The sequence below is a fragment of the Tarenaya hassleriana genome, unplaced genomic scaffold, assembly GCF_000463585.1.
Source record: "Tarenaya hassleriana unplaced genomic scaffold, ASM46358v1 Cleome12, whole genome shotgun sequence".
NCBI lineage: Eukaryota > Viridiplantae > Streptophyta > Magnoliopsida > Brassicales > Cleomaceae > Tarenaya > Tarenaya hassleriana.
The window spans coordinates 1,909,511-1,923,037 of record NW_010962392.1 but is presented as its reverse complement, the minus strand read 5'-3'; the positions used below and the strand labels follow the sequence as shown (position 1 = coordinate 1,923,037).

Here is a 13,527-nt window from a genome sequence, read left to right as displayed (position 1 = left end):
AAAATAAATGCTCCGAAAACTCTGAACAAGCGGGAAATGTGAATTTTTAAATTTACCATAGGAGAGAAAAAAAAGTAATTAACCATCAGTTCAAAAAAATATCTAATTTTAAATATATATTTTTTTGGGTTTTTATTTCTTGAACTTTTGGCAAAAAAAATAATCAGAATATGTGCATATATTTAGGTACTTCAGTACCAGTTAAAAAATCGGTATTTTTTTTAATATTTTAAAACTTTGAGAAAATCCGAATATGTGCATTTATTTATGTCTAAAAAAAACCCCAACATAGACTACCAAAACAAAAGAAAATAACTTAAAAACATTATTGTATCTAAAATTCCATTACATTTAATTTGAGCTGTGATTCCGGTCGGGTCCGGGTCCGGGTCGGGTAGGCTTGTGTGTGGGGCCCACATTGCTTAGAGAGGAAGGACTTCAAGCCTATTGGGCCTTTTTCTTTCAGTGACCACATTAAGCCTAGCTGTCAAACGGCCCTTTTATTCTGACACGTGGCACCCATTCATGCCCTCTCAATCGACCTCGGTGCAACGTTGCTTTGCATTTCTGTGTTTCTTTTTCTTTATTTTCTCGTAAAAATATAATTTAAATTCAATGTAAACTAATACGAATAATATGTTGTTCAGAAAAAATATAAAGACTATTAGTAAATGATTAAGAAAATAAATAAATTATAAAAAATATGAAATCAACATGGTTTTTTTTAAATCTGAAATTCTAAATAAACAAACACACAAACTGTTGAAATATTAAACCGCCGTTATGGTAATTTCGAATATTATATGCGTTTTTATTATTTTTTATGACGTGGATAAGTCATGCAAATTTTACGGTATCTTGCAGACGACATTCGAACCAAAAACGTGTCTAATAAACAACTCACATGCAACTAATTCAATAACGTACCAAAAGACGGTTGATAATGGAGCGTTGTGAGTTTTATACGGTAATAAATATATAAGATAATGGTCTTTAATGTTTAGTTCGTTTAGACAATCTTCAAAAAATACGTTATATATAAACATATCTGGTTTAGTATTATAATCCTTATAACTCATAAATTTTTTATTAGTTTTAGCTTGGATAAAAATGAATAAAAATCAAAATTAATCCTATCTGTGTCCAATAAAAACAAATTCATGTCTCTTTTTGTTATATTATTAATAATCCCATACGTTTTAAATATTCGCTTATATATATATATTATGTTATATGGTAACAAATTCGTAAGACAATAAGTCTTTAACGTTTATTTCAATCTTAAAATGATGTGAAAAAAATATATGACCAGATACGTATAGATATATCTAAATTAGTATTATTGGAGTGATGTAATTCGATGTTTTTAAATTTTTCTATACGTGTTCCCAACTAAAATTAAAATAATTTCTTCAATATATATTTTTTATAACAGTTGCGAAGATATCTTTTTTAAATCTTTTTGAGTATATATATCAATATCAGATTTACGTTGGGAACGACCAAACCCACGTCCGGTTCACGTCCGCCAACGGGCTGAACCACGTGGCTCGTCGTGGTTTCCACGCGCGGTAGAGGTAGTTTGGTTGGGTCTTTTGTCGGTCACGTGTGATGACGTGGCGGATTTGTGTACGTTGGATGATGGACCCATCCCGGTTTCAAAGGTTTCACACGAGCTGCATGCATATGGATGCCCTACTGCCGTTGGTTTTGACATCATCACGCGTTTTTTCACTTGTTTGTTAATAAATTTCACATTTGCTTTTTCACATGACTCCATTTATATCGTTTCTATTTTTTAATTTTCCTATCTTGTACCAAATTATTATCATATTATCTGATACAAAATCTATTAAATCAAATACCATTAGATTAGCCTCCATTAAAATTAAGTTAAATAAATGGCTTGTTTGTATATGTTGAAAATCAAACATTAGATTCATGTTTTGATACCAAACCAACTTATTCGAGAGGTATAATTTGGATCTGTATGCATTGTAAGAAATGAAAGCTTTATCATTGTATTTATTTTTTATGGAAATTGATTATACAATTTTCATTCCGTTTAAATTTTTGAATGCAAAAATTTAACCGCGTAACACATTAAAATGATTTATTCGTAACAAAAACATGGTACAAATCCATAAATGCTGCTTTATATTTAGGAACCTATTTATTTTAGGGTGACCAATTTTACAACCACTGTCCTTTTTGTTGGATTTTATGGCGGAAAATAAAAATAAATGCCGAAAATGGATGGAATTAAATTTCACATGTAGAATATTTCAAAAAGCACAACATTTGCTCAACTAACCGCAACTAACCATCTCACCGAATTTTCATTTCATTTTTTGTTGTGTAGTAAAAATTCAGGACCACCACCATTCTTCGGACATTTACTGAACAGTTTTTTTTTTGTACACATGAAAGTAAACATTTCTGAAATTATTTACTTGTTTCTTTTTTTTTAAATATAAACTTTTAAATTATTTTTCGGATTTGTATGTATATATTTTTAGTGGGCCGTTTTCCTTAATGAAAGCCCACTTATCCGTATCAAGCCCATTAAGATTTGGCTGCGACCCATAAGGGAACGGAAACGGCTTCATCGGGGATAGATCAACGGCTGTGATTGGCTGCACTGATGATCAAATATTAGCCGTCGGATTTGCATTATCTTTCTCGCTGACTGATTTGACCCATAGTTGTTGAACTAAACCAGTACGTGAGAGAGAGAGAGAGAGTGGAATCGGCAATTTCCTCTGGGATTTTGCGTAGGGCTTTCGTTTCACAGTTGGAGATCTTTCTCGCCGAGCTTGATTTTCTGATTTCGTGTTTGATTTCGCTGTGGAGCTGCGGGTTTGAACAGCGATGGCGGTGGGCAATGAAATGGGACAAGATTACGCGCCGAAGAAGAAGAAGTCCGAATCGGAGGACGAAAAGAGGTTCGTTTCGTTCAACTTCTGAGGAAATCTGGATCTGAATTGACGTTTTTAGGGTTATAGGGTAATGGTTTTGTGTTACTGGGAATCGTTTCTCGATCAGGAGGAAGAAAATTGTTCCTGGGAGCTTGATGAAAGCGGTGGTGAGGCCTGGGGGAGGTGAATCGAGCCCCACGAATGGCGATCAGGTAAGGAATAATTGTATGTTTCTTGCCATGGAAGAAACAGTTTTTTTTTGTTGGGGGGGGGGGAGTGTTGTACAAAGAGACAAAATGGAAAATTTTGATGCATTCGCATTTTCTCAGTTGACTTATCACTGCACTGTTCGGACACTGGATGGTGTTGTTGTGAAGTCCACAAGGTCCGAGTATGGAGGTGAGATTACAATTATGTAGATCGATGATAGATTTGTGGTCGAGTTTTTTAGGGTTTTGATCCATGGTTCGATACTGTAACAGGCAAAGGTATACCGATAAGGAATGTATTGGGGAAGAGCAAAGTGATTCTTGGATTGCTAGAAGGAATTCCCACAATGCAGAAGGGTGAAATTGCGATGGTATTCTGAACGATACACATATTCATTCTAGTTCCAACTCTTCTCTGTTTTGTCTTCCATGGAGTTGATATCTGTCTCTTCTCCTGGTTTCATGGTCTGCTGTTTGAATAAGATTTCTTCAATTTCCTTTTGGTCACATGTAATTTTGGTTATGCATAATCCTTCACTGGGTTTCTGCGCATTAAGAGGTCAATCTTTTGCTTTCAGTTCAAGATGAAACCCAAAATGCACTATGCAGAAGTGGATTGTCCGGTTTCAGCCCCGAATAATTTTCCGAAGGATGATGAGCTTCACTTTGAGATTGAATTGATGGAATTTTCAAAAGTCAAGGTATGATCCCATCGCAAGCTGAAATAATCTGCATTTTATGCACTTCAATCTGTTGGAATGAGTGTAATTTATTTATATCTTAAGATCTTGTTTCCTGTTTGGTAATATTCAGGTTGTCAGCGATGATTTGGGTGTTGTAAAGAAGGTAAGCTTTGGTCTTCCATTTTTCTTGTTATATGATTTGGTTGGGCACACTGTAAATCGGTAGCATCATGGAGAATATGCAAAAACTAGAGTGACATTGCCAAATCTTTCTTGCTTCCTCCTGATTGGTTCACCGTTATTTTCCTTTCACATGGGCAGGTAGAGAAGGAAGGCCAGGGCTGGGAAACTCCCAGAGAACCCTATGAAATTAGGGCTTGGTAACAAGCTCTTGGTCTTTCAAGCAACTCCTTCATCAGCTTCATATTTAGTTGTTTTCCATGCTGAACACAAACTTTCATTCTTATCTAAAAGGATTTGTTTTGTTCTATTTTAGGATATCTGCTAAATCCGGAGATGGAAAAGTGATCTTTTCCCATACTGAAGGAGAGCCTTATTTTTTCACATTTGGAAAATCTGAGGTGGGTTGTTTGCAGTCGTTTTCCGCTTACATTACTTCAGTTGTCGTGCTGACTATATTTTTTATCGATTAGGTAGGTGCCGAAAGGTCTTGAAATGGGAATTGGAACAATGGCTCAGGAAGAGAAGGCAGTAATATATGTTAGCGACCAATACTTGACCGAATCTCCTTTGATGCATATAAATGAAGGGGTTGAAGAAGTTCATTTTGAGGTGGAACTGGTCCACTTCATTCAGGTAAAGCAAAGAAGAAAAATATGATCCTTTTATTACGTAATTATTTGTGTGTCTAAGATAAGAGAGAGAGAGAGAGACGGTGGTTGGAGATCTGATTTCAAGTTCTCATTTTTAAGGTGCGGGACATGCTTGGAGATGGACGTCTCATAAAGCGTCGTATTCGTGATGGAAAAGGTACTGCCTTCTACTTTCTGTTGAATGGTTTTGAATCTGATAATCTGATTGTAGGGTATCCGATAAATTCCATATCTTGTTCTCTATAAATTTCGTCTTGTTGATAGATTATTCTCATTTGCAATGTCTCACCTTCTTGTTAGGCGAGTTTCCGATGGATTGCCCGCTTCAAGACAGTCGGTTAAGTGTCCACTACAAGGGGATGCTTCTCAATGAAGAGAAGACTGTTTTCTATGATTCCAGAATTGACAATAACGGTCAGCCTCTGGAGTTCAGTTCTGGAGAAGGACGGGTCAGTTTCTCCAACTTCTGAAAGAACTTACCGATGCTCTGTACACTGTTTTGATTCCGACATTATAAAACATACGGAAACTTCAAAAGTTTTTGGTGGTTGGGTTTTTACTTGCAGGTCCCTGAGGGATTTGAGATGTGTGTTCGTTTGATGCTACCTGGAGAGGTTGCCCTAGTTACTTCCCCCCCTGATTATGCATATGACAAATTTCCAAGGTCAATTTGTAACTTTCTAAAGGACATTCAACATGATTGATGTCTATATATAATTCTTGTCGGATAAAGTCACACGGTTTGATTGTATCCTCCCTGACATAACTAGGCCGGCTGGTGTTCCTGAAGGTGCCCATGTTCAGTGGGAGATTGAACTTCTCGGATTTGAAATGCCAAGGGTAAGTTCTGTCTCTTGTGCTTATTTTTACCAAATTTAAAAGGAAACCCGTTGTTGTTCTTGTGCATGAGTTGCAAATTCTTGTCTCAGGACTGGACTGGATTGAACTTCCAGAGTATAATGGATGAAGCAGAAAAGATCAGAAGTACGGTATGTTTTCAAGTTACTGTGTTAGGTTCAGAACTTTGTTATACGGGAAAAGACTCAAAGCCTATCTGTGCTCTTAATATTCATTTGTGAGCATTTCTCTTCAGGGTAATGGTCTTTTCAAGGAAGGAAAGTTTGAACTGGCGAAAGCTAAGTATGAAAAGGTTAGTAATAAGAGGTTCTGAACTGAACTAATGTAAAGCACAATCCTTCCAGCTCGGTGTTTTTTGCTATTGTATACTTGTTTCAAACCGGTGAAACAAAAAACAAAAACAGGTGCTCCGGGAATTCAATCATGTTAACCCCCAAGATAACGAGGAAGGAAAGGTTTTTGCCGAGACCCGAGTAAGTTTATGGTGCTCGTACAATATTTTGCATAGTTAGAGATGAAGTAATTTCTCTTATTGTCGGTGTTTCTCTTAACATGCTATTAGAACATAAGATTGTTCTATTAATTGACTTGTTCTTTGTACTTTTTTGTTTTGTTTTTTTGCTGTGATCCTTGGAAGAACATGTTAAATCTGAATGTTGCGGCTTGTTTGCTTAAACTTGGAGAATGGAGGAAATCTATAGAGACATGTAATAAGGTACGACCTCATAGACCATTTCTCTGATACTTCTCAACTCTTCAAAGTTTATGCACATTTTTTTTTCTTCTGAACCTCCCAATGCAGGTTCTAGAGGCAAACCCTGGACATGTAAAGGGTCTGTATCGACGTGGAATGGCTTACATGGCCGGTGGTGAATACGAGGATGCTAGAAATGATTTTAACATGGTATCATGGTTGACATTACTTGTGTTGTTCTTTTTTTTATAATCAAACTTTGTGATTATATATTTTCATTAGCCTAACCCGAGGTTACGTACCGACGTCCATGTTCATTCCGCTAACGCTATTTAATCGGGCTTCATCAGATGATTAAAGTCGACAAGTCGTCAGAACCCGATGCGACATCCGCCCTTCTGAAACTGAAGCAGAAAGAACAGGTTAGCTTTTTGCCTTTTTTGTTTCTCTATTCAGTTAACCGGGTAATTGATTTAAGATCCCGTGGGTGTGGTCGTTTCGGGTTTCGGTTGGGGTCGGTTGTATTCGAGTTCGGTTATTTCTGTTTTAGAGAAACTATAACCATTGGGTTTTAGTAAATAGAAGTACTGTTTTTCTTTTTCTGTTTTCAAAAACAAATTCGGGTTTCTTCGGTTTGGGTCGGTTTTTATATCGGATTCGGTTCAGATATGGTTGTGTTATTCTGTTCAGGCCGGTTCGGGCATGTAATTATTAACTGAAGTTAGGACTTCCGATTCAATAATAATAACTAGGCCGGACTGGAGAACCAAACACTGTTTCCTGTCAGTATCGATGAGCTAAGTGTCATTTGCAGGAAGTGGAGAAGAAGGCGAGAAAACAGTTTAAAGGGCTCTTTGACAAGAAACCGGGTGAAATATCCGAAGTGATAACGGAAACGAAAGGCGAGTCGTCCCGAGAAATCAGCGAGGAGAAAGCAGACGAGGAGGAAGAAGAAGAAGAAGAAGAAGAAGAAGAAGAAGAAGAAGATAGAATATCGAAAACGAAGAGAAGCTGGAGAGAGAAGGTATGGCCCATTCTGGTGAATGTGTTCCTCCAGATAGGCCTTCAGCTCGGCGTTGCTTTGCTCGGCATCCTCCTCTTCAACTTCTTCAGCTCCAAGTTCACTTAGAGAAATACACAGAAACGACGTCGTGTGTTGCTGCTTGCCCGCTGCATAACGAGAGGGCTAAATGCGTCTTAAAAAAGATTATTTAGCTGGAGAAAAACCAGATTAAATATTTATATATTATATTAGCAGAGCAATAAATGATATATATATATATATGTATATATATGTATCCCCTTAATGCAAAAAAAAAAAAAAAAAGGAACAACACAGGCGATTTTATCAAAGACAAAAATGAATGAATTTGAGTTTCTCTTTTTATTCAATCAGAATCAGATAGAAAGAACAAAACCAAAGCCCAGAAAATCTCTCTCTTTCTCTTGTTGTTGTTTTCGGGTTCGGATACACCCGGGATCCTACCCATCCACCCGACCCGTTTTCCGAAACGCCCGTCCACGGAAAACGGCGAACCCTAGTGCGTGTCCGAAAACGGCGGCCAGAAAAATGCCGCCGTTAAATGATACGACGGCGAGGACGACCAGGTAATTGAACCCCGACCTGACTCCGTACATCGCCGTACGGAACGCCGTCCTGGCGAGCTTGTCGGCGCCGGAGATGGCGTCTGCGTCGGAGCAGCGAGTGAGCCACTCGGCGAAGAAGGCCAGCGAGAAGACGAAGATGATGGCGAGCGCATACATTCCGCGGCTCGAGTCTGGCCAGCCATGGAAGAGCACCTCGCATTCGTATCCCCAGTAAAACGTCGGGTGTAGCAGCGACGGCCTGTGTGGCGTTTGCGTCTGCGTCTGCGTTGTGGTCGTGTTCCAGGCTCCAACGACGTCGTTTTTGCTCGCCATAGTTTTTTTTTGTCTTTTGTGTTGTGATGAGATTGGATTTTAGGGTTCTTATAAGGAAGATATTTGATATTTCAATTTCTTTTCGGTACCCCACAAATTATAATATGCCATGTCTATTTCATGAAGCAATCCTAAAGAGAAATTTCAAGATTTGCTTGTCGGATTTTTCTTCTCTTTTTCTCCTTTCCGAAAGCTGCACCTTGAATAAAAATTTCGTTCAAATTACAAGTTTGAGAATTTCAATTTAGAGGATACATATTTTTTTTGGTATTATTAGAGTATACATATTATGTGAATTTATATGTAATTAATAGATTTTCCACTATTTATGTTAAAAATTTTCATATTTCAACGTATTTACTAAAATTTAACGGCTAAAAACCACGTTTTTTTTACATATTTATCGTAAAAAAAAAGTAATAAACGTGACTTTGGGATTCAGTTATTTTTTCCTGAGTAACAATTTAAAACCAAAAATACCGAATTATAACCAGAGAAATATCATTGGGCCAAAATAGGCCCAATCAAGGCTATAAGCTTCTTATTATGGGCCCTTTTAATTGGAATAAATCATATCACTAAGGCCCATAATACATACGTCAGCACGTGGATTTTGGATAGTGTTGGAATCCATAACAACAGAATTTTAAATAATATATAATTATATTTTAAAATATGTATTGGATATAATTTTTTAAATTGAAATTAAATTTTTTTTTTTGGGAAAATGTATGTAGTTGTGTGTCAAATTTTTATTTTTTATAAAACATGTTTATAGTGAGGCATATATACACCTATTTTCTGGAGTAGAGAGAGATCTCGTATAATATATTTCGAAATTCCTTTGAAAATTTATGGCCTTTACTCCAAACTGAGGAGGAGAATCTAATTTTAGGGTTTATGAAGAAATAAAACTCAACACTTTATTATGGGGTAGGATAAAGCTAACATGAAACAAAAAAGAACCCTCTTAACAAGTTTGAACAATACTTTTTTTTTCTTTATTGGCATTTTTTAAACTTGGAATTCGATTTTCAAAAAGACTAAAAGGGCCGTCAAATTTTTTTTTTAAAAAAATTCCAATGTATCTATCCCATATCATAACTTTCGATTTTTATTTATTAAAAAAAAGTATTGATTTTTAATTATTTTTTAAAAAAGTTATAAAGAATCAATTTTTCAAAAATTTAATGATATATGTATGTATCCATCTATCCCAAATCAATTTTGTATATCCGAATTAAAATTTACAAGCTCTACCAAAACACAAACGTGTGAATACCCTTTTAGACTCGTATTCATATAAAACCATTCTGTCCTGAAATAACAAAAAACAAAGTTCTTAAAATCTGTATTGCCCAAAAAAAGGCACATGCCTTGGATTTTTTTTTATGGAGGTGATAGGAAATTATGATTGTCTAATTGTCTAAAAGACAAATTTGGATATAATTTGTTTTTACCTTTTTTGTAATTATAGATTGTGGATGTACATACTCCCGTATTGGAAAAAAGAGAGGGGGGTTCGTTATGATGGGAACAAGTGGGTCCCATTGCTACGCATGGGATTTCGTACCATTAAATAATGACACGTGGGCCCTCCGTCACCCTAACCTCTCTTTTTGACCGTCCGATCAAAACAATACATTTGCCATCTTTTATATATATATATATATATATATAATAATTAAAATGTTAAGTTACTTTACTTGTGGAATAATTAAGCAATTAATTAGTTAATGAGCTCAAAATAACTGATACTGTGTATGAAGTGCTCAGTCTGCGATTCTCTCCGTTTCATTGACTGTCTTCTTCCTCCGCTTCGGAGTTTTCGCGCCATTCCAAGTTTCTTCTTATCTTCTCTTCCAGAATATCCGATTTTCTCTGGATTCTTCGCAGGTATGTGATCTTCATAATCCCTGTTTCTCCGAGTGGGATTTTTTTCGCGATCCAACTTTTCTCTGTTTTCATCGCCGATCATCTGTTTGGCTGCAAGGAAAATGGAGAGGGAAAAATGTGAGGTTCGTGTTTTTTTTTTTCATCGTTGATTTGGCGATCGATGCCATTTGCAGCTGGTAACCGGAGGTTGTAGTGAAATTACACTTTTTCCTCTATCATTTGGTTAGATCTGAAGAACAATCGGATTTGTTTTACGAAGTGCCTCATGGAAGATCTGGAAAATTACAGTTGGATTCGTTTTACGACATTGCTAAGAATTGCGTATGATTGCGTCTATTCATCTCCATCGTGCTTTTTCTCGCGTGAATTTGAATGCTATGTTGGAATTGGATAATCTTTGCTGGGCTAAATTTGAAAGGAAAGCCAAAGAGAAGAGTGTGGTCATCCTCTCACCTTGTGTTTTCCATTGTAGGAGGCTATAATGCACTTATTAGAGGGGATCCAGTCTTCCTGAATGGTGGAATCGAATCATCTCTTATTGTGATTGCTTTGAGGCTGCAGATTTTACGAGCTCGCGCTCAGGCAAACACGACACACCAATGAGTCTCTAAGATGTCTGAGGATAGATTTCCGTCGTGTCAATCGCGTGGAAGCGTAGAGCATCGAGGTAGGTTTAAAGGAAAAGCGCGTAATGATGCAAAAGTTAGAGATTGTGAAAAGGGCAAAGTAATGAACAAGGATGAGGTCGTGAGGTACATGTTGAATCCTCCAGGATATCTCCATGGAAAGGAGAGATCAGAAAATTTTCAAGGAAAGGCCCTGAGTGTAGGGGTTCTGGATTGGGAACGCTTGGAAAGATGGAAGCAGACTGCCGCTGAAGAAACCAAAGGATCATTGCTTAGTGATGCTTCATCCAGTGGCGTTATTACTAGTTCAGAGGAAACTGCCTTCACTTCACTGAGCCGTTCGAGCTCAGTTTCTGCAACTAGCTGTGGTTATGGAGAAGGGAATCACTTTTCTACCTGTTCTGGTGCTAGTTTATCCCACAAGTCCAAACATTTTCGAGAATATGAATCTGCTTGTCAGGGCAAGTGGGAAGAGAAGAAACGGGTACCGTGGGATGTTGATTCCTTCAACCGGGACTACTCTGGTTTGTCAGGCAGGTTAGTCAGAAAATTGGAATTAGATCAGAAGTTTAGACCAAGGCTTGAGAACTTCTCTCCGGACACGAGACATCACAGTCTCACACTTAGGTCGAGAAAATATGCAAATGCTATTGATACTAGTACCAAAAAGAGAACCGAGCCAACGGCGGTTAAAGCAGATGTAAACAAGAAAAGGTTTGACAAGATTTTAACGTTACACACTGCTGCTATACAATCTGGCAAGGAGGATGTGTCTAACGCTGAATGGCTAAAAGCAAGTTTCAGAACTGAAGAGAGCACATCAAACGGGACAACTGAAATCGACCTTTCTCATCAATCTCAACAAAGGAAGCCGAAAAACATTGTTCTTCTCCGACCCAATAAATATGCTGCAAACTGTCACGGGGAAAAACATCAAGCTTCTCTGGATAAGAATCTGTTAGAGGAAATGCAAAGCAAAGTCTCCACAGAGTTTCTCCGTCAAGAGGATAATCACTCCTCTGAGGAATTTCTCCGTCAAGAGGATAATCACTCCTCTGAGCTTAGATCGAGAATCCCTCATTCATGCCCTCTACTTTTCAGCCATCAGACAAATGCAGAGCTTGAAACCAGTTCGGAGCCATTATCATCTGAAGCATCGAAAACGGTTGAATGTCAAGACAATGGAAGTGGTGATACGGAAGGTAAATGTTCAAAACCGATATATTTAGAGGATGGAAACCAAAAAAGTGTCGGGAATCCATGTGTGTTGGGCCAAGAAATACCCAAAGTGGTATCAAGAAGAGGAAGACATGCGTTGCCTAACCGAGGTTCTAGCTTCAGTTTTAGCCAGATGGGTAGAAGTTTCAGCTTCAAGGAAACTTCATCCGTCCCCTCGTCATCAAGCCCACCTCACGTTGTTGCTAAATCGGGTCTATTAACATCTGGCACCTCAGTTTACAGCAATGGAAAACAGAAAGGCCACAACAGGACTAAATCCAGTCCTTTGCGGAGAATGATAGACCCCTTACTGAAACCTAATCACGAAACCCGTGTCCCAAACCCGAGGCCAAACAAATCACCTGAAAACGAGAAGAAGATGAAGCAGGAGAATTCAACAGTCCGAGCTCTATTGCAGTTCACTGAAAGAAAAGGTGTCCACTTATTTCAGTTTGTGGTTGACAACAATAACAACAATGTCCTCGCAGCCACCCTGAAGAGTTCAGATTCTTCCACAAAGTTTTACACCTTCTATTCCGTACAAGAAGTAAGAAAAAAGAGTGCAGGCTGGTTATTAGGACAAGGGAACAAAGACAAAAGCCATGGCTTTACATACATGATCATCGGTCACATGAGGACTTCAACCACTTTCTCATCGGATTTCACCACTCGGAAATCAGAATCCGTTTTGTTAGACGTTGAGACAAACCATGAAGACCAAACTATGGAGGTTGCAGCCATTGTTGATGAGATGGACTGCTCATCTAACCCTGACAGTGATTGGAACACAAAGATCATACTCCCTGGTGGGATCCACACTCTGCCAAAAGACGGGAATGCCCTTTTGCCTTTGGTTGATCGTTGGAAATCCGGTGGAACGTGCGATTGCGGCGGTTGGGACGTAGGTTGCAAACTTCGCGTTCTTTCCTATGGACACTCGAACCATTTCTCCAAAGGGTCGAACTCGAAACCTCGCACAAGCAACGGAAACAGCTTTCAATTCTTTGATCAGGTACTTTTCTTCTTCCCTGACCCGATTGTTTGGTAAATGAAAGAATCTGCATTGTTAGAGTTTTGGATTCTATAATGAATATAATTGGAGATAATACCAAGATCACTCAAAACTCTTTTCACTAAGATCTGATTCCTACTATTCAATGGATTCAAGAAGAGTATATTACCCCACTTTGGTTGTTGCAGGAAAGTGACAAGCCGACATTAACACTAGTCTCACTCGGAGATGGACTTCACTCGGTTGAGTTCGATGCATCGGTCTCTCTCTTACTAGCGTTCTTCATCTCCTTAACAATAAGCAGTCGTGAAGAATCACTTGTTATCGGAGATGGTCACATCAAGCATAAACCTCCGATTAAATACGCTTCCTACCCGCCGGTTTCCCCGGTCGGCCGAGTCTAGTCATGGGTCTCGACCGATAGCTAGATGACGTGGCAGTTCCCATACCTCTATGTGGTGGCTTCTGCCATTTTTTTTTTGTCAGAGACGTACATCAGTAGGAGAGGTTCTGTTTCAGAACAACCACCATCAGCAGGTAAGGAAAGTTCTTAGTATTGAAACTGTGCATAAAAAACTTTACTTTTGCAAATCACATGGATCTACAATGTTTATATATATATATATATATATATATATGGATAATCGATAAGCTCGTAGA

The 13,527-nt window shown here is 38.0% G+C and overlaps 3 protein-coding genes across 4 annotated transcripts; 2 read left to right on the top strand and 1 right to left on the bottom strand.

Moving 5' to 3' along the window:
* The first annotated feature begins 2,719 nt into the window (after positions 1 to 2,719).
* Positions 2,720 to 7,587, top strand: LOC104806536 (peptidyl-prolyl cis-trans isomerase PASTICCINO1). Its single transcript, XM_010531483.1, has 20 exons — positions 2,720 to 2,945; positions 3,046 to 3,130; positions 3,248 to 3,317; positions 3,401 to 3,498; positions 3,706 to 3,828; positions 3,941 to 3,973; positions 4,132 to 4,190; positions 4,307 to 4,391; positions 4,468 to 4,626; positions 4,743 to 4,800; positions 4,944 to 5,092; positions 5,210 to 5,307; positions 5,414 to 5,483; positions 5,573 to 5,632; positions 5,737 to 5,793; positions 5,906 to 5,974; positions 6,139 to 6,216; positions 6,304 to 6,405; positions 6,546 to 6,617; positions 7,010 to 7,587. Exons 1-20 carry the CDS (start codon positions 2,872 to 2,874, stop codon positions 7,322 to 7,324), a joined length of 1,914 nt encoding a protein of 637 aa, XP_010529785.1. The 5' UTR covers positions 2,720 to 2,871; the 3' UTR covers positions 7,325 to 7,587.
* Positions 7,539 to 8,265, bottom strand: LOC104806537 (copper transporter 4). Its single transcript, XM_010531484.2, has one exon. The coding sequence runs from the start codon at positions 8,113 to 8,115 to the stop codon at positions 7,678 to 7,680; it is 438 nt and encodes a 145-aa protein (XP_010529786.1). The 5' UTR covers positions 8,116 to 8,265; the 3' UTR covers positions 7,539 to 7,677.
* Positions 8,266 to 9,883: 1,618 nt separating this feature from the next.
* On the top strand, positions 9,884 to 13,461 carry LOC104806535. 2 transcript variants are annotated; one of them, XM_010531481.2, is made up of 3 exons: positions 9,884 to 10,011; positions 10,484 to 12,867; positions 13,056 to 13,461. In XM_010531481.2, exons 2-3 carry the CDS (start codon positions 10,624 to 10,626, stop codon positions 13,269 to 13,271), a joined length of 2,460 nt encoding a protein of 819 aa, XP_010529783.1. In that variant the 5' UTR covers positions 9,884 to 10,011; positions 10,484 to 10,623; the 3' UTR covers positions 13,272 to 13,461. The 2 variants fall into 2 exon arrangements, with proteins under 2 accessions (XP_010529783.1, XP_010529784.1); XM_010531482.2 differs by having other exon boundaries at positions 9,884 to 10,133.
* The last annotated feature ends 66 nt before the right edge of the window (positions 13,462 to 13,527 follow it).

Coding starts and splice junctions, on each gene's coding strand:
- LOC104806536 (XM_010531483.1), top strand. CDS start 2,872: ATGGCGGTGGGCAATGAAATGGGACAAGATTACGCGCCGAAGAAGAAG. Junction 3,499..3,705: donor AGAAGGGTGAAATTGCGATG/GTATTCTGAACG, acceptor TTTTGCTTTCAG/TTCAAGATGAAACCCAAAAT. Junction 5,633..5,736: donor CAGAAAAGATCAGAAGTACG/GTATGTTTTCAA, acceptor ATTTCTCTTCAG/GGTAATGGTCTTTTCAAGGA.
- LOC104806537 (XM_010531484.2), bottom strand. CDS start 8,115: ATGGCGAGCAAAAACGACGTCGTTGGAGCCTGGAACACGACCACAACG.
- LOC104806535 (XM_010531481.2), top strand. CDS start 10,624: ATGTCTGAGGATAGATTTCCGTCGTGTCAATCGCGTGGAAGCGTAGAG. Junction 12,868..13,055: donor GCTTTCAATTCTTTGATCAG/GTACTTTTCTTC, acceptor TGGTTGTTGCAG/GAAAGTGACAAGCCGACATT.